At 37.8% G+C, this 23,547-nt stretch overlaps 1 protein-coding gene and 1 long non-coding RNA gene across 2 annotated transcripts in view; one reads left to right on the top strand and one right to left on the bottom strand.

Annotated features, from left to right (window-relative positions):
• The window catches only part of LOC148162285 (uncharacterized), a 51,655-nt gene extending 51,141 nt beyond the window's left edge, over positions 1-514 (top strand). The window contains exons 2-3 of the long non-coding RNA XR_015766980.1: positions 77-137; positions 258-514. This is a non-coding gene — a long non-coding RNA (uncharacterized LOC148162285). The remainder of the gene's footprint in view (positions 1-76; positions 138-257) is intronic.
• A 2,185-nt stretch (positions 515-2,699) lies between these two features.
• PSMG2 (proteasome assembly chaperone 2) lies at positions 2,700-23,546 on the bottom strand. The gene is made up of 7 exons (XM_028089350.2): positions 23,378-23,546; positions 19,791-19,962; positions 16,086-16,144; positions 12,176-12,294; positions 11,125-11,298; positions 3,845-3,965; positions 2,700-2,981 (listed from the first exon to the last, which is right to left on the bottom strand). Exons 1-7 carry the CDS (start codon positions 23,432-23,434, stop codon positions 2,889-2,891), a joined length of 795 nt encoding a protein of 264 aa, XP_027945151.1. The 5' UTR covers positions 23,435-23,546; the 3' UTR covers positions 2,700-2,888.
• Between the last annotated feature and the right edge of the window lies 1 nt (position 23,547).

Genomic DNA, 23,547 nt, shown 5'->3' with positions numbered 1-23,547 from the left:
GCTTCAAGTTAACACACTCCTTACTTGCTGACATAAGACCCTTGATCTGTAACAGAACTAATTTACTTTCTTTGAGATTTGTAGACCACTGGCCTTGAAGAGTGAAGAACCAGAACTTTCCCAGGCCACAGAGACCAGTAAGTCTGTTTGAAGCCACCTCAGCTTTCTGATTAGTCCAGCAAAATTTTTTTAGCAAAATGTTTTTATCTTTTAGGCTACACAAATGATTTTACTAACCTCCCTTTGTGTATCTGTAGACCTTGCCGAAAGAACAGAGCATTTCTACACAACACGAGAAAGAACTGCACCCCCTCCTCGCACAACCCCTGAGCACTGAGATGTCTGTAGTTGGAAACATCAAGTCTGCACATAATCAAGAAATGTTGCAGGCTGCTGCACTCTCTTTACTGATAAACTACCCTAAACCCCTTTAAAGTCCCCAGACCAGGCAGAAACCTCGGAGTTGGCTTTTGGACAAGAGTCTGCTTTCTTCCCAGGTTGCTGGCCTCCTGAATAAAGCTCAAATTCCTTTCCTATCAAAACTTGTCTCATGAGTGATGATCTTTCAGGCAACAGGCAGCTGAACTTGGGTTCAGTAACAGTTTCTTTGTGGTTACCGCATGAGTTACATAAGACATCTTTTTATAACCATCTATTTTAATGTTGATAACCTAATCTCAATCATATACAAAAATTCTATTTAAGATTTTATTTATTTGAGAGAGAGCATGAATGAGGGGAGGGGCCATGGGGGAAGAAGGAAGGGGGCAAGAATCTCAAGCAGACTCTGCGCTAAGCATGAAGTCTGACACAGGCTCGATCTCATGACCATGACATCATGACCTGAGCCAAAACCAAGGGTCAGGCACTTGATTAACCCAGGTGCCCCACAAAAACTCTATTCTTTTACATCTCTCCAGCTACCCCCCTTTTTGATTCACAAGCTATGTATTACCTATTAACATAGTTTTATAATAATTTTTAATGCTTTTGTCTTCTAATTGTCTATACCAGAACTAAAAGGACTTTACACACCACCATTACAGACAGTGATAAAGGACTCTGCATTTGCCTACTTTTACTACAGTTTTAGATTTTTGTATGCTTTCGTGTTGCTGTCTACCATCTTTTTTCAAAGGGTGGGACTCTCTCTAGTGTTTCTTATAAGGCACATCCAGTGGTGATGAACTCCCTCAGCTTTTGTTCATCTGCAAAAGTCTATCTCTTCTTCATTTGTGAAGAATACTTTTTCTGGATAGTATTCTTGATTGGTCAGTCTTTTGTTTCAGCATTTTGAATATAACATCCCACTCCCTTCTGGACTCTAAGGTTTCTGCTGAGATATCCACTCATTCATTATCTTGTGGGGGCTCACTTGAATGTGATGAGTCGCTTTTCTCCTAATACTTTTCAAGATTCTTTGTCTTCTATTTTTGAGTTTTTTTTTTTTCTTAACTATAGTCTTGGGTGTGGGGCTGTTTGGGTTCATTCTATTTGGAGTCCTTTGAGCTCAAAATTTGGATGTCCATTTCCTTCCTTAAGATTAGGGAAATTTTCAACCATTACTTCTTCAAATAAGTTTTGTTTCTTTCTCGCTCTTTTCTCCTTCTGGGACTCTCATAATGCATATATTGGTCCACTTTATGCTATTTTATAGGTCTCTTAGGCTTGCTCCATTTTCCTTATTTTTTTATTCCTTTCACTTGATAATTTCAATGATCAGAATTGCTGATTCTTCTGCTTGATCAAATCTGCTGTTGAACCCCTCTAGTATATTTTTCAGAATTCTATATGGTTCTGTTTTTCTTTCTCTTTGTTGATATTCTCTCATTTTGTTCATTCACTGTTGTTCTGATTTCATTTAGTTGTCTGTACCCTTGTAAATCATTGTGCTTCAGTAGGTTTCCATTTCCTTGGTATTGGTTTCTGGAGATTTTATTTTAGCCCAGTGGATTATCTGAAGCCATTCTTCAAGATGCTCAAGAAGACCAGGGGCACTTGGGTGGCTCGGTTGGTTAAATGGCCAGCTCTTTATTTTGGCTCAGGTCATGATCTCAGGGTCCTGGGATTAAGGCCTGCATCGGGCTCTGTGCTCAGCTGGGAGTCTGCTTGAGGATTCTCCCTTTCCCTCACCCTCTGTCCCTCCCCTCACTCACTCTCTAAAATAAATAAATAAATCTTAAAAAAAAAAATGATCCTCAACAAGACCTAATGCATCTGGGATATTGTCTCATCTGAAACAAATTTCAGCAGAACCACCACTGGGATTTCTTTAGAATAGCTACTATAGGGTGCCTGGGTGGCTCAGATGGTTAAGCGTCTGCCTTCGGCTCAGGTCATGATCCCAGGGTCCTGGGATCGAGTCCCGCATCGGGCTCCCTGCTCCTTGGGAGCCTGCTTCTCCCTCTGCTTCTCTCTCTCTCTCTCTCCCTCTCTCTCTGTCTCTCATGAATAAATAAATAAAATCTTTAAAAAAAAAAAAGAATAGCTACTATAAATACAGAGAATAATTAAGTATTCTTCTACTATTTTTGGACTTTTGACTTCCAGAACTGCAGGATAATAAATTGTGTTGTTTTAACTACTAAGTTTGTGGTAATTTATTACAGCAGAAACAGGAAACTAATACAGAAGTCTGAGTTAAAAAAAAAAGACACATTTCAGACAAAATTACTTCGGAAATATTTTATTGTACAAAATTTACATTTTTTGAATACAGTGAAAAGCATGGCAAAAGAACATTTGTTAATCCATTTTGAGATTTTTTTGTGAAAAGTAAAGATTTACTTTCTAATACATTCTCAGATAATATAACTTTTTATATAGTTCTTTAACAGTTGTGTTGGTAATAAGTGTCTTGGGACATAAGGTATAAAACTGAGAAAAGATCAAAAAAGCGCAGGGGGTAGACCACTACCAAAAAGTAATCTCCATGAACTTGGCATTTTCCACTTCAAGGCAGATGCTGTGGGGTCATCACCCTGTAAGTGAAGAACAAAATACTTTAATCCTTCAATTTTATGACCAAATCTCCTTTTAGCATTTAAGTCGCATAAAACTCGCCCTTCTCTAGTTTTTTGTTTGTTAGTTTTTGCTCTTTTTGGGTTTGACATTTTTAGCTGAGTTTTACTGTAAGGAAAAACAAAGCAATAAATTTGTCTCTATGTTAACTGAAGATAAATTTCCTTAAGTTCCAAATCATAAAATTATGCCAGAAGGCTATGGAGTCCATCAAGTAAAATCATATTTGAAAGGAACAGGGTTTAAGTAATAATAATAATAATAATAATAATAATAATAATAAAAATCAGTGCTGTGTGATTTTTATCAATTTGTTCCTAGCAAAAGCATGAATTAAAAAGACAGTACCTATCATATCATTATGGTACTTCTATTATGACTAAAAGTTAACTGATTTCCCTGGGTGTAATGCTTTTCCCTCATAATACAGAAAAGTATTTTAATTATAATGCACATTCAATATATAGTATTGCTCACATAAATAGGTTTTGCTTTCCTTAAAAAAAGTCCTGAATTCTAAAGAAATTTGTTTATTTTTCTAAGAATATGTCTGGTATAATTAATGCAACATGAACAATTAATATAATGAAGTACTTATGGTTTTCCTTTCTGGAAAATCAGTCAATGAAACAACTGTAGACAACTGGTTGGTTAAATGCCCTCTTTTCTTTTCAAAAGCTCAACTGAACTCTAAATTTTATATAAAGATGTATCTATACTTAACAAACTTTCACTTATTTGGTCTACTTATATAGAATAAAAAATGCAAGTTTATAAATACATAACCAGAGAAATCAGAGGCTTAAAGTGTAGTAACACTTACACATGGTTTGATTATCTGAAGCCATTCATTAAGATACTCAACAAGACCTAATGCATCTGGGATATTGTCTCCTTCTGAAACAAATTTCAGCAGAACCATCATTGGGATTTCTTTAGAACAGCTACAACAAATACAGAGAATAATTAAGTATTCTTCTATTGATACAAGATGCTGATTCCATCTGTGTCTGTTTTTATAGCTAAGACAATCTGCCAGGTTTTAGGAAAGGAGAAGATGCCACATAATAAGCTCACTTATTTATCCCCCTTTGCTCCAGATATATGCTACTTGTGGGGACAGGACTAGAAGCCACGTAATGCCCACTCTGGGCATATGCAAGTTTGCGTCTCATCCAAGGCTGCATGAAAAACCATCCCCACTGAAATATGTTCTACTTCCCAAATCTGCTGTAGAAGATAGTGATTTTCAGAAGCACCATAGCAAAGAGACTGAAAGAAAATAACACCCTTGTTACTAATAACCTAAAACAGTGAAGGAAAACTGTGGAATTGATAAAGGGAAAACTGTACTATTACTTTTTTTAAAAAAGATATTTATTTATTTATTTATTTATTAGAGAGAGAGAGAGAGATAGCAAGAGAGAGCATAAGCGGGAGTGCAGGGAGAGGGAGAAGGAGGCCCCCCACTGAGCAGGGAGCCCGACATGGGGCTGGATCCCAGGACCCCAGGATCAAGGCCTGAGTCGCAGACAGACACTTAACTGACTGAGCCACCCAGGTGCCCCTTTACTATATTACTTCTTACAGATTCCACCTACTGAGTGATTTATTATGTGCTAAGCACTATCTGCATATTTTATCGTTCAATCCCTATAATTCTTGAGGACATTATAATTATCTCCATTTTATAACTGAATCAATTTGGAATAGAACATGGACAGAATGCCTGGATTCAAATTCTAGCTCTGCCACTTACCAGACATGTTGGGCAAGTTACTTAGAACTTCCGTGTGTCTCATTTGTAAAAGAGGGAGCACAACAGAACTTACCTCACAGGTTGTTGGGAGGTGTAAAGGAGGCAGAAGAGGCAAAGTGGTTAAAACAGTGCCCAACATATAGTCAATACTATGTATGTGCTAGCTATAATGATGAAGTAACTGAAGTTTAAAGGGTTTGAAGTGTAGTTAACATACTCAAAGTTCTATATCTATGAAGTGGCAGAGGTGGGACTTAAACCCAGGTCTTTCAGACTCCAAAAGTCTCTTAACAGTATGCTATAAATGCCTCAAGCTAGTGATGAGATGGAGATAAGTCAATGCAAAAAGCTTCCTGTTTGCCAACAAAAGCAAAAATTATTTCTAATATCCTAAAACCAAGAAGTATGAGAAAAATTTCATGCCAAAACTTGAGAGCACGTGACTGACAGAGAGCTACAGAAATAAAGGTGGGTTGGTTTTCTAAGCAAGGGATTTTAGACGTGGAGAAGACTCTGAGAGGTAGGTTCAGAAGTCTCAGATGTACCAGGAGAGCCTACCATAGCATCTCAGTCTCTATATATCAGAAATTGGTCCAGGTGCCTGCGTAGCTCAGGTGGCTAAGTGTCCAACTCTTGATTTCAGTTCAGGTCATGATCTCAGGGTCGTGAGATTCAGCCTCTCACTGGGCTCCACACTGAGGTGGAGTCTGCTTGGTATTCTCTCTCTCCCTTTTCCTCTGCCCACCCCACTCCTGCTTGCATGCTCCCTCTCTAAAGTAAATATTAGAAATCGGAAGTTGTTAGCACTAGTTACATCATCTCACCATGTAATTCTCGAGTATCTTAGGGGCTCTCAAGCTTTGTATGGTAGCACTATGAGCTGTGATGACTCAGAAGATTCTAGTTCCTAAACATTCATGCTATGGTAGCCTTAGAAATGGCTCCTGCCTAGAGGAGGCTAGCTTCCCTGGGTGTGCCTTTATTTTCAAGACTCTAGGTTAAAAAATGCAGGGGTATGTCTTGAATTTACAGTGCCTCCACTACTAGTTTGTAACACGAAGAGTAGCATTAAGAGTTTTAATAGCATCCTCTGGTGCTCTCTGTAAAAATGGAAAGTGGAGAGTGGCTAATTATATTACTTTCTGTGACATTAAAATCTAGCACATGAGATATATCCATTATTAAATTATAAATGTAGTTTGATTCCAATTAAGTATAAGGGATTTCAGGCCAGCCACACCACTGCCACCACTTATCATTAGAGTAACTAATATTATCTTTTCCAGAGATCAGAATATATATTTGTTCTCATAATGGGAAGGCAAAATATATGTTACAAAAAATTTAGCAAAAATGGCTTTTTTCTCAATTTCAAAAATTCTTTATTGAAGTGAATATAATTGCACTGAACATTAAACATGGGTTTGATTATAAATGAAAAGATTTGCATTAGAAAATTAAAAGAAAACTGATTTTGTGAGAAACATTTTTAAATAAGATGAACTCTAAAGTTTAAATTAGAGTTGATGCATCTTGCAGGTACACACATTCAACTGAAATGTATTTTAAAGGAGCTGAGAAGAGAACAAATGAAAAATTAGTAGTGGTAGTTACCTCTGGGTGACAGAACTGAGTATTGTAAAGTATTATTTCTTTGGACTATTCTACATTTTCCAAATGTTCTATGATAAGTACGTCTAACTTTTATAATATTTTGCTATCATTGTTAACTCTGTGAGCAAGTTTACAGCTACCCAGAAGTTATTCTTTTGGTCTCATGGAGTTTTACCCTACACATGTGTGGCTCAGAATTCTGACAAAGACTCAGGGAGACCCCCTAAGGCTCTTCTTGAATAGCCTTTCTCTGGTCCTCTGCCTTGTTCATTCCAGGTGTCCTAGCATTCCCCAACCATGGTATCTGTCTTCTCAACTTAGCAAGACCGCTCTCCTCCGGTTCCCTCCCCTTGTGTTGTAGTCCACAAAGTATCTGCAAGCAGAAAGCTGGGGCAATTGTAGGACTTATTTGCCTTCTCTCAGGAATCACAACGGTGTGCTGTTTTGCTATCCAATGTCTGAAAAAGTTGTTTCATTAATTTTGTCCAATTTGCAGTTGTTGATGGCAAGATGGCAAGTCTGCTATCATAACTCTAACAAAATCGAAAGCAAAAGTAAACTGATTTGTAAAGAACTAAGAAGTCGGTGTGAAGGAGCAGTGAGCTGTGGGAATGCAGAGAGTAGTAAATTCCTTGTGCAGAAGGGAGAAGCAAGTCAGGACACAAGGAGTGCTGTGAGGTGACTCCTGGAAACTGGGTTCGTTTTTGCAAGGTAGATAAGAGGAGAAAAGTACATGGGACAAGGGGAGGAAGAATGAGACAGCTTTTAGGAAACTGACTGCTAGTCGTTTAGCTGGAGTCCAGGGCACCAAGGAATGAGCGAGGCAAGGAAATCTGGCAGGGCCTTGTGTGGCACCTTAAGGAGTATGAACCAGATTCTGCACACAGCAAGTAAAACTGCTGATGGACTTTACTCAGGGGATGTTGTGATCAGTTTTGAATTTTAATTCGAGCAACACTCAAGCTGGAGCAGAGTGAGTGAGAATGGAGGAGGCAGGGGGAATCAATCAAAAGATCTTGAGAGCAGCTGCTATAGACCAAACCCATGTCCCTCCAAAATTGAAGCCCTAACCCCCAATGTGACTATATCTGATGATAGGATCTCTGCAGGTAATTAAGATTAAACCAAGTCATAAGACAGAGGCCCTAATCTGACAGGACTGTGGCCTTGTAAGGAGAGAAGGAAAGAGAGGTCTCTCTCTGCCATGTAAGGATATGGCCAGAAGGTAGCCATCTGCAAGCCAGGAAGGGGGGCCTCACCAGAACCCAACCATGCTGGCTTCCTGATTTCAGACTTCTAGCCTGCAGAACTGTGAATAAATACATTTCTTTGTTTAAGTCACCCTGTGGACAGTATTTTGTTATGGCAGTCCAATCAGACTAACAGCAGTCTAGGCTATAAATGATGTGGCCTGAATGAAGCACGAGAAGGACTGAAAGCTGGTGGTCTGTAGGGAAGGTGCAGAGAATGATTAGGTAGCCAGGGCTTCCACCAAAAGAATAGTTGAAGTGATATTTTATATTACGGGGAATAAACTAGATAGAAAAAAACTAAAAACACAAATGACAGACTAAGAAAAAAAAAGAAAAATGGGAAGAAATGATGGTTTTAATAGGACCAGAGTAGGTTTTCAGGGAAAAAGAGAAAGCTGAAATGGTACACAAGTACGGCCAGAGACAGAAAAAACAAGCTGTACTGGGAAAACAAGCTGAAATGCCTGTATCCTTTCTCACAGAGAAGGCTTGAATATTTTGGAAAGAAGGAGGGGCAAAAATAATTACAAATAACAAGAAACAAGTTCACCTTTTAGACAGAGAATAAAACTCACTGTGATCCTGAACCATGAATCCTAGCTCTAGAATGAAGTGGTTAAAAGTGCAGGATTTGGGGCCAGGTGCCTAGGTTTGAACCCTGGCTCTGCCAGATTACCCACATGGCTTTTAGCAGTTATTTCATCTTGTTGCTCTTCAATTTTCTTATTTATAACATGTAGTTAACAGTAATACATACCTATGAGCTTATTATGAGAATTAAATAATTTAATACATGTAAAGTGCAGAGAGCAGTACCAGGCACTTAATTTGCTATTACCATGACTACTATTTATATTTCTATTATGACTTCTTTGGGTCATGCAGAAGTCACAATGTAGATTTTAGAGCAAGCAAACCAGTCATTCTGTTTGGCAAGGCTAGGTTGACACTCTTGAAATGTATTATGTTGAGGAAGCAGATTTATTGGTTGACTTTGAGCAATGACGGCGGGGACATATTTAAATTTTTTCTTGGTTAGCTCTGCCCAATTCTCTAAAGCCACCACTGGCGGCACAAGATGCTCCTTATTCATCTCTCCTCATGGGAGAGCAGGGAGTAGACTATATGAGCTTGAGAAGCAGCAGATGCCACCCTCTAAATGCTGCCCCTCCCCCTTTTCATAACCGTCGGCTCTCTCTTCCATGAACCCACCAGGCACATCAACTCCTGGCAAGAAGGAAGAGTCAGAGCCAGGTGAAGCATACAGCAAGGCATACTGTTTAGCCCCAGACTTAGCCTCTGGTCGTATGAGACAGGAAGCTAAGGGCAGGCAAAAATGGGGACAGTGTAAATGTCTACAAATCTGATGGCAGGCTGGGCCATCACATAAGTCATATAAATCAATTTACAAAAAGGGGCTAAAAGAAAAAAAAATCTCTTTCTAATTTCCACCTTTACTTTCACTTGCCTTCTGAAAGTTCATGATTCCCAAAGACTAATCAAGAGTGACTGTAGAGTATTTAAAAGAAAAATGCCCCCAAATAACTATAAATCTGTTATTGGGCACACAATATAGAAAGATATAATTTGTGACAACAAAATCATAATGGGTTGGGGGAGGCAGTGTGCATGGGAGTAGTTTTTGTGTGCAATTGAAGTGAAATTGGTATCAACTCAAATTAGACTGTTATAATTTTAGAATGTTACATGCGATCACCATGGAAACCACAAAGCAAGTATCTACAGAATATACACAAAAGAAAATGTGAAGACAATCAAAAGATGTCCCTATAAAAAATCAACCAAGCACAAAAGAAGGCAGTAAAGGAGGAAATGAAGAACAAAAAAGCTGTAAGATATATAGAAAACAAATAGCAAAATGACAAGTCCTTCATCAGTAATTACTTTTAATGCAAATGGATTAAACTCTCTAATCAAAAGAGATTGGCAGAATGGATTAAAAACATGATCCAATTATGTACTATCTATAAGAGACTTACTTTGAATATAAGGACACGCACAGTTTGAAAGTGAAAAGATGGAAAAAGATATTCCATATAAAAGTAACCAAGAGAGCAGGATGGCAAATATGACAAAATAGACTTTAAGTCAAAAACTGTTATGAAAGACCAAGAAGGCTATTATATATTGATAAAAGGGCCAATTCACCAAGAAGACATAACAAATATAAAGATATTCACAAAACAAGAGCCCCAAAATATATGAAGCAAACATTGACAGAATTGAAGGGAGAACTAGACACACTGCTATAATAATAGTTGGAGACTTCAACAGCCTACATTCAATAATGGATGGAAAAGACTGAGAAGGAAACAGAATTACCAATTAGACCTAACAGATATCTACAGAACACCCCACTCAACAAAAACAGAATACACATTTTTCTCAAGTGCGTACGGACCGTTCTCCAGGACAGACCTTTGGTAGGGCACAAAATAAGACCTGATAAATGAAAAAGATTAAAATCATACAAAGTGTCTTTTTCAATCACAAAAGAATGATACTAGAAATCAGTAATGGAAGGAAAACTGGAAAATTCACAAACATGTGGAAATTAAACAACACAGTTTCAAACAACTAATGGGTCAAAGAAGAAATCACAAGGTAAATTAGAAAATTTAGGGGTGAATGAAAATGAAAACACAACATGCTAAACTTAAGAGATGCAGCTAAGGCAGTTTTAGAGGGAAAGTTAGAGCTACAAATGCATATTTTAAAAAAGAAGAAATTTCACAGATTAATAACCTAAGTTTACACTTAGGAACTACAAAAATAAAGGCAAACTAAATCTGGAGTTAGCAGAAGGAAGGAAATAATGAAGATTAGAGATAAATAAAATAGAGAACAGTTAAACGAGAGAAAAATCAATAAAACCAAAAGTTGGTTATTTGAAAAGATCAACAGAACTGAGAATAAAAAAAGACTCAAACTACTAAAATCAGAAATGAAGGCGAGGACATTAGTATGGATTTTGCAGAACTAAATAGGAGTTATTATTGAATAAACACAGATTCTCTGTTTAGAACAATGACAAAGTTCTGAAAGCAGATAGTTGGTGACTGGTATACAACACTGTGAACTCATTAACAGCAATTAATTGTACACTTAAGAATGGTTACATTAATGTTTCATATATCTTACCATAATTAAAAAAACGATTGATTGTAGCGGTTGCATAGAGTATCAGGATCCTTAACATGCTGCACATTATAAAGCGTTAAATATGGTTTTTTAGGAACCAATGTTCCTAAGACTAAATTTCAAGTCTTATCTTCACTTATCTTACTTTCCACTATTTTTTAAAAAAGTAGGCTCCATGCCCAATGTGGTGCTTAAACTCACATTACCCTGAGATCAAGAGTCGCATGCCCTTCTGAATGAGCCAGCCAGGCACCCTCTTACTTTTATTTTTAAATAAGGTGGAGAACAAATGAACAAACAGACAAACAAACTCACCCTTCATCATAGACTGTTTTTGTGATACCTCCTCCAGGAATACGAATACAAAACTCAGAATCATCTATTTCAGGAATGCATGGGCTTTTTTCCATTTCTTCCCAGTTAAGGCTCATTATTTTAGTTTGAACACTTTTTTGCACAAAAGGTGTGAGTAGGTATCTGAAGGGAGTACTAGAAGCAATCATATAATTAACTTTCTAAAAACCCACAATAAATAAGAACATTAAGGCAAGTTTTTAAAGCAAATGTTTGTTCTCTCTATATTCTGTTGCTAAAGCAAAGCACAAGTTTCAGCAGTCTACGGAATAACATGTAAAAATATTACTCTGGCTTGCTATTTACATACTTAGGGGACAGTATAAAGACACAGGCCAACTTAAACTAAGGCAAGGCCATCATGGAGATAACCTATTTCCCACACCTATGCTCCCTTCTGGCCATGAGGCCTTTTGTGAGATTCCTAGACATGTTAGATCTATTTGTGAGATTACTAAAAATTAGCTCCAATTTTGAAAGGTTAGTCTTGGCTAATGTTTCTTCATCATTACTTTTTGGTGCATAAATGATAATGAAATAAATAGTTTATATTTCTATCTCTTGGATGTTTTGCCTACTATTTAGGAATTCAGTCTGACATGCCTGGGAGTTATACTTAAAGGCAAATGGATTTCTCTGATGGCTAACTAAATAGAAGTAAATAGAAATGTGAATCCAATCTTCCAAAAAATTATCATCCGTTGAATCTTAGGTACCCTCTCTCTTTCTCTTCATCACCTAGGCTCTGTGATGTCGCCACACACAATACCAATCAAAGCACAGTTCCAGAAACATCTCTATCTTCACACCAAAGCCTTCCTTCTGCCCCAACCATAGGACTACCTAACCATACTCCCTCCTGTCTCTTGACTTTCTTTTATCTTCTTTCTAAATTCCAGAGAGGGGAGGCAAAGATATACATGGCTTTTAAAACTTATTTTAGCTTTTTAACAGAGATACCATCATAGTACTGTGTAAATCATAACAAAATTTTTCAAAGGCAAAAACATACCTGCGAAGCTGTAGATCATTACGGTGATATGAATGACTGCTTGAAAGAACAATAACTTTGGCACAGTTACTACTTTTCACCCAGGAAAGCAGTTTTTCACAGAATGGCTTTGATTTATACTTTGTATACCATTGAAAGAATAAAAAGAAAGTCTAAAAGTTAGATCTTAGCATATAATAAGAGTATTCTATGAAATATTTTATCGACCTTATATAAAATCATAATTATTTTTAGATCCATTTACTGTCCTTAAAGTGAAGATGGGGGATGAAGAGCAAGGAATTTTTTATTGTATCTTTACAATTAAGAAATAAATCATGAGGAATCTAGATTTCAAAAAAATTCTGACTGACAAGGGAAAATTTCCCAGTTCTCTAAGTAATCTATCATTACTTAAAAACTATCACATGGATATCTAGGGGATGTTCTTGCTAGAAATTTCTGATCTGAACATGACCAGGAAATAATTAGGTGAACCTAGGATGCTGAAAATCTGGCACTAATCCTCAAAGGAGTCAATATTGTGAAGAACAGAAAGAGGAGGAGGCCACTTCTACATCAACAGCTACCAACTAAAAAGATATTATAGTCAAATGTAACATGTGAAACTTGATTGGATCCAGAACTGAAGAATATGTTATGCAGCCACCCTGGAAAACAGTATGGAGGTTCCTCAAAAAGTTGAAAATAGAGCTACCCTACGACTCAGCAATTGCACTACTGGGTATTTACCCCAAAGATACAAATGTAGCGATCCGAAGGGGTATGTGCACCCCAATGTTTATAGCAGCAATGTTCACAATAGCCAAACTATGGGAAGAGCCAAGATGTCCATCAGCAGATGAATGGATAAAGAAGATGTGGTAAATATACACAATGGAATATCGTGCAGCTATCAAAAAACCCATGAAATCTTGCCATTTGCAATGACGTGGATGGAACTGGAAGGTATTATGCTGAGCGAAATAATCAGAGAAAGAAAAGTATCATATGATCTCACTGATATGAGGAATTCTTAATCTCAGGAAACAAACAGCGTTGCTGGAGTGGTGGGGGGTGGGAGGGATGGGGTGGCTGGGTGATAGACATTGGGGAGGGTATGTGCTATGTTGAGCGCTGTGAATTGTGTACGACTGATGAATCACGGACCTGTACCCCTGAAACAAATAATACATTATATGTTAAAAAAAAAAAAAGATAGTAGGAAGGGAGAAATGAAGGGGGGGAAATCGGAGGGGGAGACGAACCATGAGAGACTATGGATTCTGAGAAACAAGCTGAGGGTTCTAGAGGGGAGGGGGTGGGGGGATGGGTTAGCCTGGTGATGGGTATTAAAGAGGGCACGTTCTGCATGGAGCACTGGGTGTTATATGCAAACAATGAATCATGGAACACTACATCAAAAACTAATGATGTAATGTATGGTGATTAACATAAAAAATAAAATTAAAAAAAGAATATTTTAGGGACAACTGGGGAAATTTGAGTATGTCTCATGATACTACTATGTAATTCATTAAATGCTGATTTTCTTAGATAATGCTGCTGTGATTGTGAAGGAGAATATCCTTATTCTTGAAAGATTCATGCTGAAGTATTTACGGGTAAAATATCATGACATCAGTAGCCTACTTTTGGAATCTTTGGCAGAAGGAAACTGTGTGCATGCACACGCAAAGAGAGTAGATCAAGCAGGTGTGGCAAAATGTTAACAGCTGTTTAATCTGGAAAGTGGGTTATGAAATTTTGGGGAGAAAAACTCACTTCATGGAAACTTCACAGACTGTTAATAAAATTATTCAATAGAATTTAAAATGCAGATAAGAAATAGCTAGCTTTTAAAACAGGAAGGTGGTAGAGTATGATTAAGAGAGGCAGGCTCTGGAGTCAAGCTGCCTGGTCTAGAATGCTGGCTCTACCTCCTACACAGACCGTGTGTCTCAGGGAAATTGCTTAATCTTTCTGTGTTCCAGTTTTCCTCATTTGTAAAATGAGGATAATGTTAGTACCTACTTTATCAGATTGTTGATTATAGGTGTGTGTGTGTGGCATATATATACGTGTGTATATATGTATATATTTATGTATATATATGTATGTGTATGTATGTGTGTATATACTTATTACTCGTAGCCATATTGGTGCAAAAATCCATGTTCAATAAATATTTGCTAGTTTGAAGTCACTATTTCCACCTACCAAATATTTCATTAGGCATTTTTTTTTTGCCTATCTTAATTCTTGAACTTACCCAAGTATTAAGAAGAGAACAGAAAAGCCACATGCATGGCATAATGTAGAAATATTAGCAACTCTCACTGCAAAATTTTGAGTATATTATTAACTAAAAAAAGTAAAGAGTGATTCTAATGTAAATATTAAAATAATCATAGCATTATTCACAGTCTCTCAAACTGGAAAAAATCTAATGTTCCATTAACAGTACAATGGATAAATTATCATTTGTTTATATAACAGAATCCCACAGAGGTGGAGAATGAACAAAATACCTCTCCTTGGAACAACATGGACAGACCTCACAAATAGAAGGTTTAGTAAAGGAAGCTAGACATAAAGTACATACCATAAGATTCCATTTACACAATATAATAACTAGGATAGGGCATGGGGGAGAGCCTATGGAATGCTGACATATTTCTGACTTCCCGAACAGTTGGTACTTAACCCACTTAACCAATATTTACCAAGTGCTTCTCTACATGCTAGGCACTGTTCTAGAAGTTGGGGATAAAAGAGTGAATGACACATTATCACTTCTCTCAGAAAACTTACTTTATACTAGTTGTAGATGATAAACAAATACATGATACGCCAAGTAGTGAGGAGCTGTGAAGAAAACCACCCCAGGATAAGACAATAGAAAGGGTGGTCAGGGAAGGCATTTCTGATGAGGTAACATTTAAGCAAGGACTGAAGGAAATGAGCCATTTAGGTATCTAGGGGAAAAGTACTCCAGGCAGGGAAAATAATGTAAAGACTCCGAGACAGGAGTTAGCTTACTCTGTCTGAACAACAGAGAGGCCAGTGTGGCTCAAGTAGGGGGAGTGAGAGAGGGAAACAGGCAATGAGCACACAGGAATGGCTCGGAGTTAGATTAGGCAGAGCAGCTGCCCAAGAGAATGCTCTGTGATAATGGAAGTGCTCTTTATGGCAGCTGCTTGCCACGTGACTATGGAGAACTTCAAATGTGGCTAGTGGGAAGGAGGAACTAATTTTTAATTTTATTTACTTTTAGTTTATGAGTCCAAATTTAAATAGCTACATGTGGCTAGTGGGTACCATACCAGGACAGGGGTAGAACCAGGATAAGCCAAGGCAAGGCTGTGAGTTTAGTGGGAGTCAAACAGGAAGCCACCAGAGGGTTTGGAGAGATAAGTGATGTGTTTGATTTAGGTTTAAAGGATCATTGGTGGTGCTATTTGCAAACAGACTGTTAGGTATTTGTGGGAGTGGGTGGTCAAGAACAAAATCAGGAGCGTGAGAGAAGGCAGTGGTTTGAACAATAGTGGTTGGTAGCCGTGGAAGAGGAAAGAAGTTAGATTCAGAATTTATTTTGACACATACAAAATCTAAATATACATGCCACTGGTTGAAATGTGATACAAATGGAGTAAACCAAAAATATTCCTAAGCTTAGATGTTTTCACCAATGCTACCTGAAGAGAATATATAAGACCCACCCTATATGTCCCAATTCAATATAATCATGAAATAATGGTAACACCTCTGAAATTTTATAAGATTGGTTCTCTACAGAACCAGACTTTTCTTAACTGTACATACAGTAAAAAGAGCAAAATTGAGTTTTGAATCTTAATTCTCAATAATACTTAGTATTTTCTCATATTTTACTTTGATCATCTTAAAAAGACAAATATAATATACTAACCTTAATAAAAACGGATCTTAACTGAAGAGCCACTAGCTTCTTTGAAGGCAATGAATATACTACAAAGACAAAAAATTGAAATCATAAGATACTTAATATGATGGAGTTATACAAGTGAAAATACTAACATAAAAACTAAATTGAATTGTAAGAACTTTTATACCTAATATTTTCAATAATTAAATATAAAACATATGAACTGTATCATTCAGTTAAAATAAAACATTTTAGAAGTATCTTAAAATGTACCTGTGGGCTTTATTCTATGGAAGAGATTCATTTCTGACAAGTTAATGGTTTGTTTATCTTATTTTAATTTGTTTTAGAGGTCGGGGGCATAGGGAGAGAAAGAATCTTAAGCAAGCTCCATGCCCAGTGCGGAGTCCAATGTGGGGCTTGATCTCACAACCCTGACATCATGACCTGAATCAAAATCAAGAGTTAGACATTTAACGAAGCCACACAGGCGTCCCTGACAAGAGAACTGTTAAGAAAATACCAAAAATTGGGTGGGGGGATGGGTTAGCCTGGTGATGGGTATTAAAGAGGGCACGTCTGTGTGGAGCACTGGGTGTTATGCACAAACAATGAATCATGGAACACTACATCAAAAACTAATGGTATGGTGATTAACATAACAATAAAAATTTAAAGAAAAAAAAAGAAAATACCAAAAATTATTTTTCTTCTGTGATTGCAAAACCAGAGAAGTATGCCTCTGGAGACTTCTGGCATTATGACCAATAAAATTCTTACAAATATTTTTAGTTTCTGATATTCTCCCTTCTTCTCATTAGAGAGTAGTGAAACTCATTGGGATTAAGAGAAGAAAGAATGGGGCAACTGGGTGGCTCAGTCATTAAGCATCTGCCTTCGGCTCAGGTCATGATCCCAGGGTCCTCGGATCGAGCCCCGCGTGGGGCTCCCTGTTCAGCAGGAAGCCTGTTTCTCCCTCTCAAGTCCCCTGCTTGTGTTCCCTCTCTCACTGTCTCTCTCTGTCAAATAAATAAATAAAAAAAGAATAAAATGCAGGAGAATGTTGGGCCACATGTTAAAATCTCTGGAATAGGCACATTTGTGTTCTTTAGCAATTTCTGAAAGATAACATGCAAAATAAATGTAAAATTTTCTGTGAGTCAATGTGTGTGTTCTTCTTCTGGGAAAAGGATCCATAATCTTCATCACATTCTACAAGGATCCTACTTTGCTGATGTTTAACATGTCCCTGTCCAAGAACCAGAAGCTCTGAGATAAACCAAGGACGAAATCTGGAGTCTCTTGGAGGCATGATTAGGCCCCTGTGCTGAGTTAGGCTTTTAGTTACTGTAAATAACCCAGACTTCAGCAAATCCTTTAGTAGTTCATGTCTCTCCAGTTATAGGTCTTTTGGGAGAGTGTCTTGTTGGACCTGTGTGGTGTGACTGGGGGCTAAGCTGCATCAGCAAGTCTAGTGACTACCAGGTATGTTCAGGACAAAGGAGGCAAGAGCAGAAAGTTAGGAATTAAGGAAAAGAGCACAAATTTAGGGGAAAGGGAATAAGATGTGGGCCATTCAGGCCTGTAGTCTATCTCTGACATACATATCTAGCGCAATTCAACAGACCTAGTAGGAACAGATAGATCTGTAGGGAGTGAGCAAATGTAAGATACACCACCTCCTATAATAGCAACGCTCATATTCTCTATCAGTGTATCATGCTAATCTTTTTTGTTGTTAAGATCCTGCTTCCCATTATTTTTCTGATGTGATACAATATGAAACCAACATCACCTTTCATGTATTCTGGCACAAAATATTTAGCTTTAACCTAACAAAGCCTTTAGATCTAAATACGGTTACAGAAAATACAGAGACTAGAGGAACAAGCCAAATGACACCACAAGGAAGATATTAAACGTAGCAGGTGAGACATCTGATAAGACAATGGGTCCAGTTTTTTCCTCAGTAAGTCAGTTTCATGTAGAAGGAAAAAAAAGAGACTGCTCCTAGAGTAAAACAAATTTCAGCGGCACAATAATCAGATGACTACTATGGGTCTTTGTTTAGACAAACTAACTTTAAAGGACATTTTAGGGTAAATTGGAACAATGTGAATATGATAGGGTATAGGAAGACACTAAGAAACTCCTAATTTTGTTAAATGTGATGGTATTTTAGCTATACAAGAAAATGTTAAGAGATACATACTTGCATATTTGAAGATAGAATGTCATGATGTCTACAATTTATTTTAAAATACCTCATCTTAAAAAATAAAGTGGATTAAAGGACTTTATCCAATTGACTTGCTGCAAGTTTTTGTCCAAGAAAAGCCAGTAGGTCTTCTCCTAGAGTAAAGATGCATTAGCAGGGTGGTGTGGTGCTTTAGAGGCAGGTCTCAGGGGCCACAGCCTTGATTAGAAGCTCAGTTACACCAATTATTAATCATGTGACCTTAACTTCTCTGTGCAATGGTTTCCTCATCAATAAAACTACGCATAGAGTAGTTGTGAAGATTAAATGAATTAACACATTTAAACACAGTGTTCAGCTCATAGGAAATACTCAATAAAATGACAGTTGTTATCATTAGTGGAAGTACATAAATTCTAGTTCTACCATTTACAGTCCTTTATCCTTTAAGGCAATAACTGAAATTCAGTCTTGGGTTAGCAGAGTCATCTTTGCTGCAGCAATTTTAATATTAAGGTGTTTTGTTTTGTTTTTTAAGATTTTATTTACTTATTTGTGAGAGAGAGAGAGAGCACAAGCAGGGGGAGTGGCAGGCAGAGAGAGAAGCAGGCTCCCTGCTGAACAAGGAGCCTGATGTGCAGCTTGATCCCAGACCCTGAGATCATGACCTGAGCTGAAGGCAGCTGCTTAACTGACTGAGCCACCCAGGCACCCCTTAAGGTTATATTTTGAAAGTTTATTTCATTATTGCAAGCTAATGGCACCATTAATAAGATGGACAAAAAAAAGTTCATTTGTCTTTTAGCTCATCAATGGTCTTTCATGCTACTCTACCACCTGTGGCTTTCACTTTAAAATGGAAAACAGAAAACTGAGCGGCTAACAGAGCAGCCTGCCATCAAAGCAAGTGGATACTCCTGTGCCTCATGATCAATAGCTTTCCCCTACTAACTCAGGGTAGTACCACATTATAAACACAGGGGTCAGTATAATGTCAACTGTGTTCCCCAATTAATCAAGCTTGATGGCCTAATGAGAAATTATGATTTATGGCATGGGAAAAGCCTACATCTACTAGTAGTATTAGGCAACTCTATCTCTCTGAGCCTTATTGATATTACATTATTATGGATTCTATAATAATATGAAAGGAGTAGCGCATGTTAAACATAGAGGACTGAACCCGGTGGAATTCTTTTCCCTTTTCCTTGGTATTAGTGATGCTTATACTTGCCAGAAAGAACAGAAATTAAAACTGAGGATAAAAGAAGGAAAAAAAACACCTTATATTAAAAAAAAAAAGGAAACCTCAAATTCTAGTTAAAGAAGTACAGTCGTCATAGGAGTTGCCATTTAGAAAAGGCTAAGAACTAAAACCAGATATAAGAGAACAGGATGTGACTAGGTCATAAATTCTGCACAAAGCTGGCACTAAGTACATGTTTGCTATAAAACAGTATCTGTAGAATCTACTTCTAATTTAAAACAACTCTTCCTTATAACAGAATAAAACAGGCTTAAGTCTTACATACTTTCAGCATTTATACTGAGTTCTGTTGAATTTTCTTCTGCAGTTGCATATGGATTGTTTCCAACCATCGGCACAAGACAATCGGTATAGAAGTAACCAATCTTACACATATTTAGTGTAGAAATAATCAAATCCATTGCAAGCTGGCCAACATTTCCAACAGATACTGCTGGCTGAAATAACAAAAAATATATGTTCATTAAATCAAAATTAGCAGCACTTTTAAAAGTTTAGACAGAAGACAATAATCACAGGACTACTTTTGGATGGTTATGCTCAGGTACATAATAGCTGGATAGAGACTCTTTCATTAGCTGCAACTGAGGTGTCAGCAGGGGCTTCCTCTACTTTTGAGACAACTGATTTAACACTTATGGAACACTTACTACATGTCAATCATTGCTCTAGGCACTAGGAACGCAGTAAGACAAACCGATGAAAATTCCTGCCCTTGTGGAGCTTCCATTCTAGTGAGGGAATAATTTAATGTAATAAAATAGTGAAATGCACACATGCTTCACTTTACTGAACTTCAAAGAGAATGTGTTTTTTACAAATTGAAGGTTTGTGGCAATCCTGCCTCAAGGAAGTCTATCAGCACCATTTTTCCCACAGCATTTGCTCACTTTGCGTCTGTTACATTTTGGTAAATCTCTCAATATTTCAAACTTTTTCATTATTATATTTATCATTGTATCTGCAATCAATGATTATGACTCACTAAAAACTCAGATGATGGTCAGCATTCTCCAGCAATAAAATCTTAAAATTAAGGTATGCACACTGTCTTTTTAGACATAATACTATTGTAAACTTAATAGACTACAGTGTAAACATAACTTTCACATGCACTGGGAAACCAAAAAATTCATCTGACTTGCTTTATTGTGATATTCACTTTATTGCTGTGGTTTGGAACCAAACCCCCAATATCTCTGAGGTATGCCTGTATACAGTGGTAAGTGCTATGGAGAAAAATTAAGTGAGAGTGTGTATATGTATGTGGTTGGTTGCAATTTTAAATAGGGTGATCATGAAAACAATTACTCTACAGCTGACCAGTTAATCACAGACCTGAAAGATGTAAGGAAGATAGTCACACAAAGACCGGGGAAAAAAACACTTCAAGCAGTGGGAAAGCAAGGGTAAAGTCCTCTTGGGTCATCCTTCCATTTGCTTTGTTAGTGCCTAAAGATTGGAGTCAGCTTCTTTTCACATTAAACACACACGCATATTTATCCCCACAACTTCAAAGAGTCCAATTGTCAAATCTCTATCTATAGCCCAAAACATTTACCTGAACTTCAGATCCTAATGGTTATGTCCACATGGTTATCTCATAGGCAATGCATATTCAACATGTACAAAACTAAACTTCTGCCTAAACTTGTCCTCATTTTGCATTTTAGAAAAGAGCAACACTTGCTCATCTGATTACCTAACCCAAGAAACTTCTTCCTTTTCTCTTACAAACCACATCTAATACATGTCTAATTTTCATTGATTCTATTTTCAAAGTATCTCTGTAATGTAGCTCTTCCTTTGCATTCTTCTAGGAACTGCTTCCCCCCACCATCTTATTTTTCTGGGTCTCTTAGGGTGGTCCCCCACTTTTCATTGCTCTCATCTACTAACCTTCTGGTTATCTCCTGTAATTCCCTTTCCTCTTCTCAAGGATTTTGCTACTTTAGACCTTTACTCTCCTATATCATTCACATTTTCTTCACTATTGGATTCTTCCCATCATCATATACACATGCTGTAATCTTTCCTTCTAAAATACCCCCACCCTCCCACCCCATCCCCATCCCACACTCTGCTAAAATACCCTCCCTTGATCCCACATACTCCCCTAGTTACCGCCTCACTTCTTGGTGTCTCTCCATAGACAAAATTCCCTAGCTGTCCACTAAAACATAAGCAGGAATTTTATCTCTGAATTGATAAATACATACATATACATGTCTCCATCCCTTCTTCCATTTATTCAAACCACTCCAATATGGCTTCCCTCCCTTCACCACTCACTGGTAACTGTCAAGGTTACCACCAATAATCTTTTGGACATTATTTTCCCTATGAATCTTTCTCTTTTTTTTCTTCTGCTAGGTACCTTACTAGCTGTCTCTGCAGAAGTCTGGACTCAAGGTCAACTGATATGGCTGCAGCCTATGAACAAGCAAGGCCCTGAATTCCTTACCTTAACAAGAACGAGTCTAAGACCCCATCCAGGTTGTACTAGCTCTCAGAGCATGCCCACAGCCCCCTTTCCTTGTCCTAAGATAACCTCCTGACATCAGGGACTCAATTTTGCCTCATTCTGATGTCAAGTCTTCTCCCCAAAGTAAACACAGGAATATATGGTACATGTATGTTTCATCTCCTGCAAGGATACCTTTCCCTTTTGTGATCAACAAATATTTTTCAGAGAGATACTTTGAAATTATATAAAATTTCCTTCAGTACATTATCACACACTAATTTTAACATTCATTCATATTTCTTGCATGCATCATTAAGGTGAGAATTGCCCCAAGGTGATTACCATCATTTAAAAAACTGAGATATAACCGACATATAACATTGTATCAGTATTAGGTAGATAACATAATTTGATATATGTATATATTGTGAAAACATTACCACAATAAGTTTACTTAACATCAATCAACCACAGTTACAAATTTCTCTTGTAATGAGAACTTTTAAGATCTACTCTCTTACCAAGTTTCAAATACACAATATTGTTTATTATAGTCACCATGCTGTACAATACACCAAGACTTATTTATAACTAGAGATTTGTACCTTTTAACTGCCTTCATCTATTTCATTTCAAGCAGCCCTCATCCACACCCTCCTCTGGCAACCACCAGTCTGTTCTCTGTATCTATGAGGGTCCCCCCCCATTCCACACATAAAGCTTTAACAGGTCCCTACGTCCCTCCCTCTCCCAGTAAGCCTTAGGGTTCTTCCGTACCCTTTTCAAAGTGCTATCCTAGCATTTATTGCCCTTATTGGTTTACGTGTGTTTCCAACTAGACTACACACTTCTTGAAGACAAGGACCTAGTCTTATTTTAATATTTTTACAGTACAGAATGTTTATTGAAACAGTGACTGAATATGGGCAATTTTAGGAGCAATAAAACCGTGTGTTAGCTACTGCCTAAGATTACTTTTATGACCTTACCTGTAGTTTTCTAGTTAATGAGAAAGTCTTGCCAGCTTAAGACTGGCTCTGATACTAGCTGAAGAAAAATTTTCTAGGATATAATAATAAAAAATGCCCCCTACAACCTATGTACAACGTTACCTGTAATAACCACATTACGTTGTACAGTCAACGAAGACTACAAACTCGAGTCTCAGAAACGTTCGGTGAGAGCGCCAACAGATTTTCTCTGAAGCGCAGCATCTAGCGACAACCTGTCCTCGGTGCAGGCTGAAAACCTGAAGCAGAAGCAAGTACCGTCCTCTGTCCCAGGCCCGGTGAAACACCTCGACTGGCGGTGGTGGACCCCCGGGAGCCTCCCGAGAGGAAGCACCCCAAGCCGGGCACGCGGAGCTCGCGAAAGCGGGCACTCACCATTAGGAAGGTGTAGCCCGTGAGGTCGGGCACCGACTCTCCACAGGGAACGAACATGGTCGCACAGAAGTGGGAGTACGGGGTGAGCGCGGGCCTGGGAGAAACGAGGACTGCGCAAAAGCAAAACCGCGAGCGCCTCGCCGCGTCTGTGCGCCGGAGTCCCCAGAGCC

The sequence above is a fragment of the Eumetopias jubatus genome, unplaced genomic scaffold (assembly GCF_037043125.1).
Source record: "Eumetopias jubatus isolate StellerSeaLion01/CBP00866 unplaced genomic scaffold, mEumJub1_p1.0 scaffold_16, whole genome shotgun sequence".
In the NCBI taxonomy this organism is placed as follows: domain Eukaryota; kingdom Metazoa; phylum Chordata; class Mammalia; order Carnivora; family Otariidae; genus Eumetopias; species Eumetopias jubatus.
The sequence above is the reverse complement of the archived record's forward strand: the minus strand, read 5'-3'. Positions and strand labels throughout refer to the sequence as shown.

Coding starts and splice junctions, on each gene's coding strand:
- PSMG2 (XM_028089350.2), bottom strand. CDS start 23,434: ATGTTCGTTCCCTGTGGAGAGTCGGTGCCCGACCTCACGGGCTACACC. Junction 12,295..16,085: donor TAAGATCCGTTTTTATTAAG/GTTAGTATATTA, acceptor TGGTATACAAAG/TATAAATCAAAGCCATTCTG. Junction 3,966..11,124: donor AAAACAGTCTATGATGAAGG/GTGAGTTTGTTT, acceptor TATTTGTTGTAG/CTGTTCTAAAGAAATCCCAA.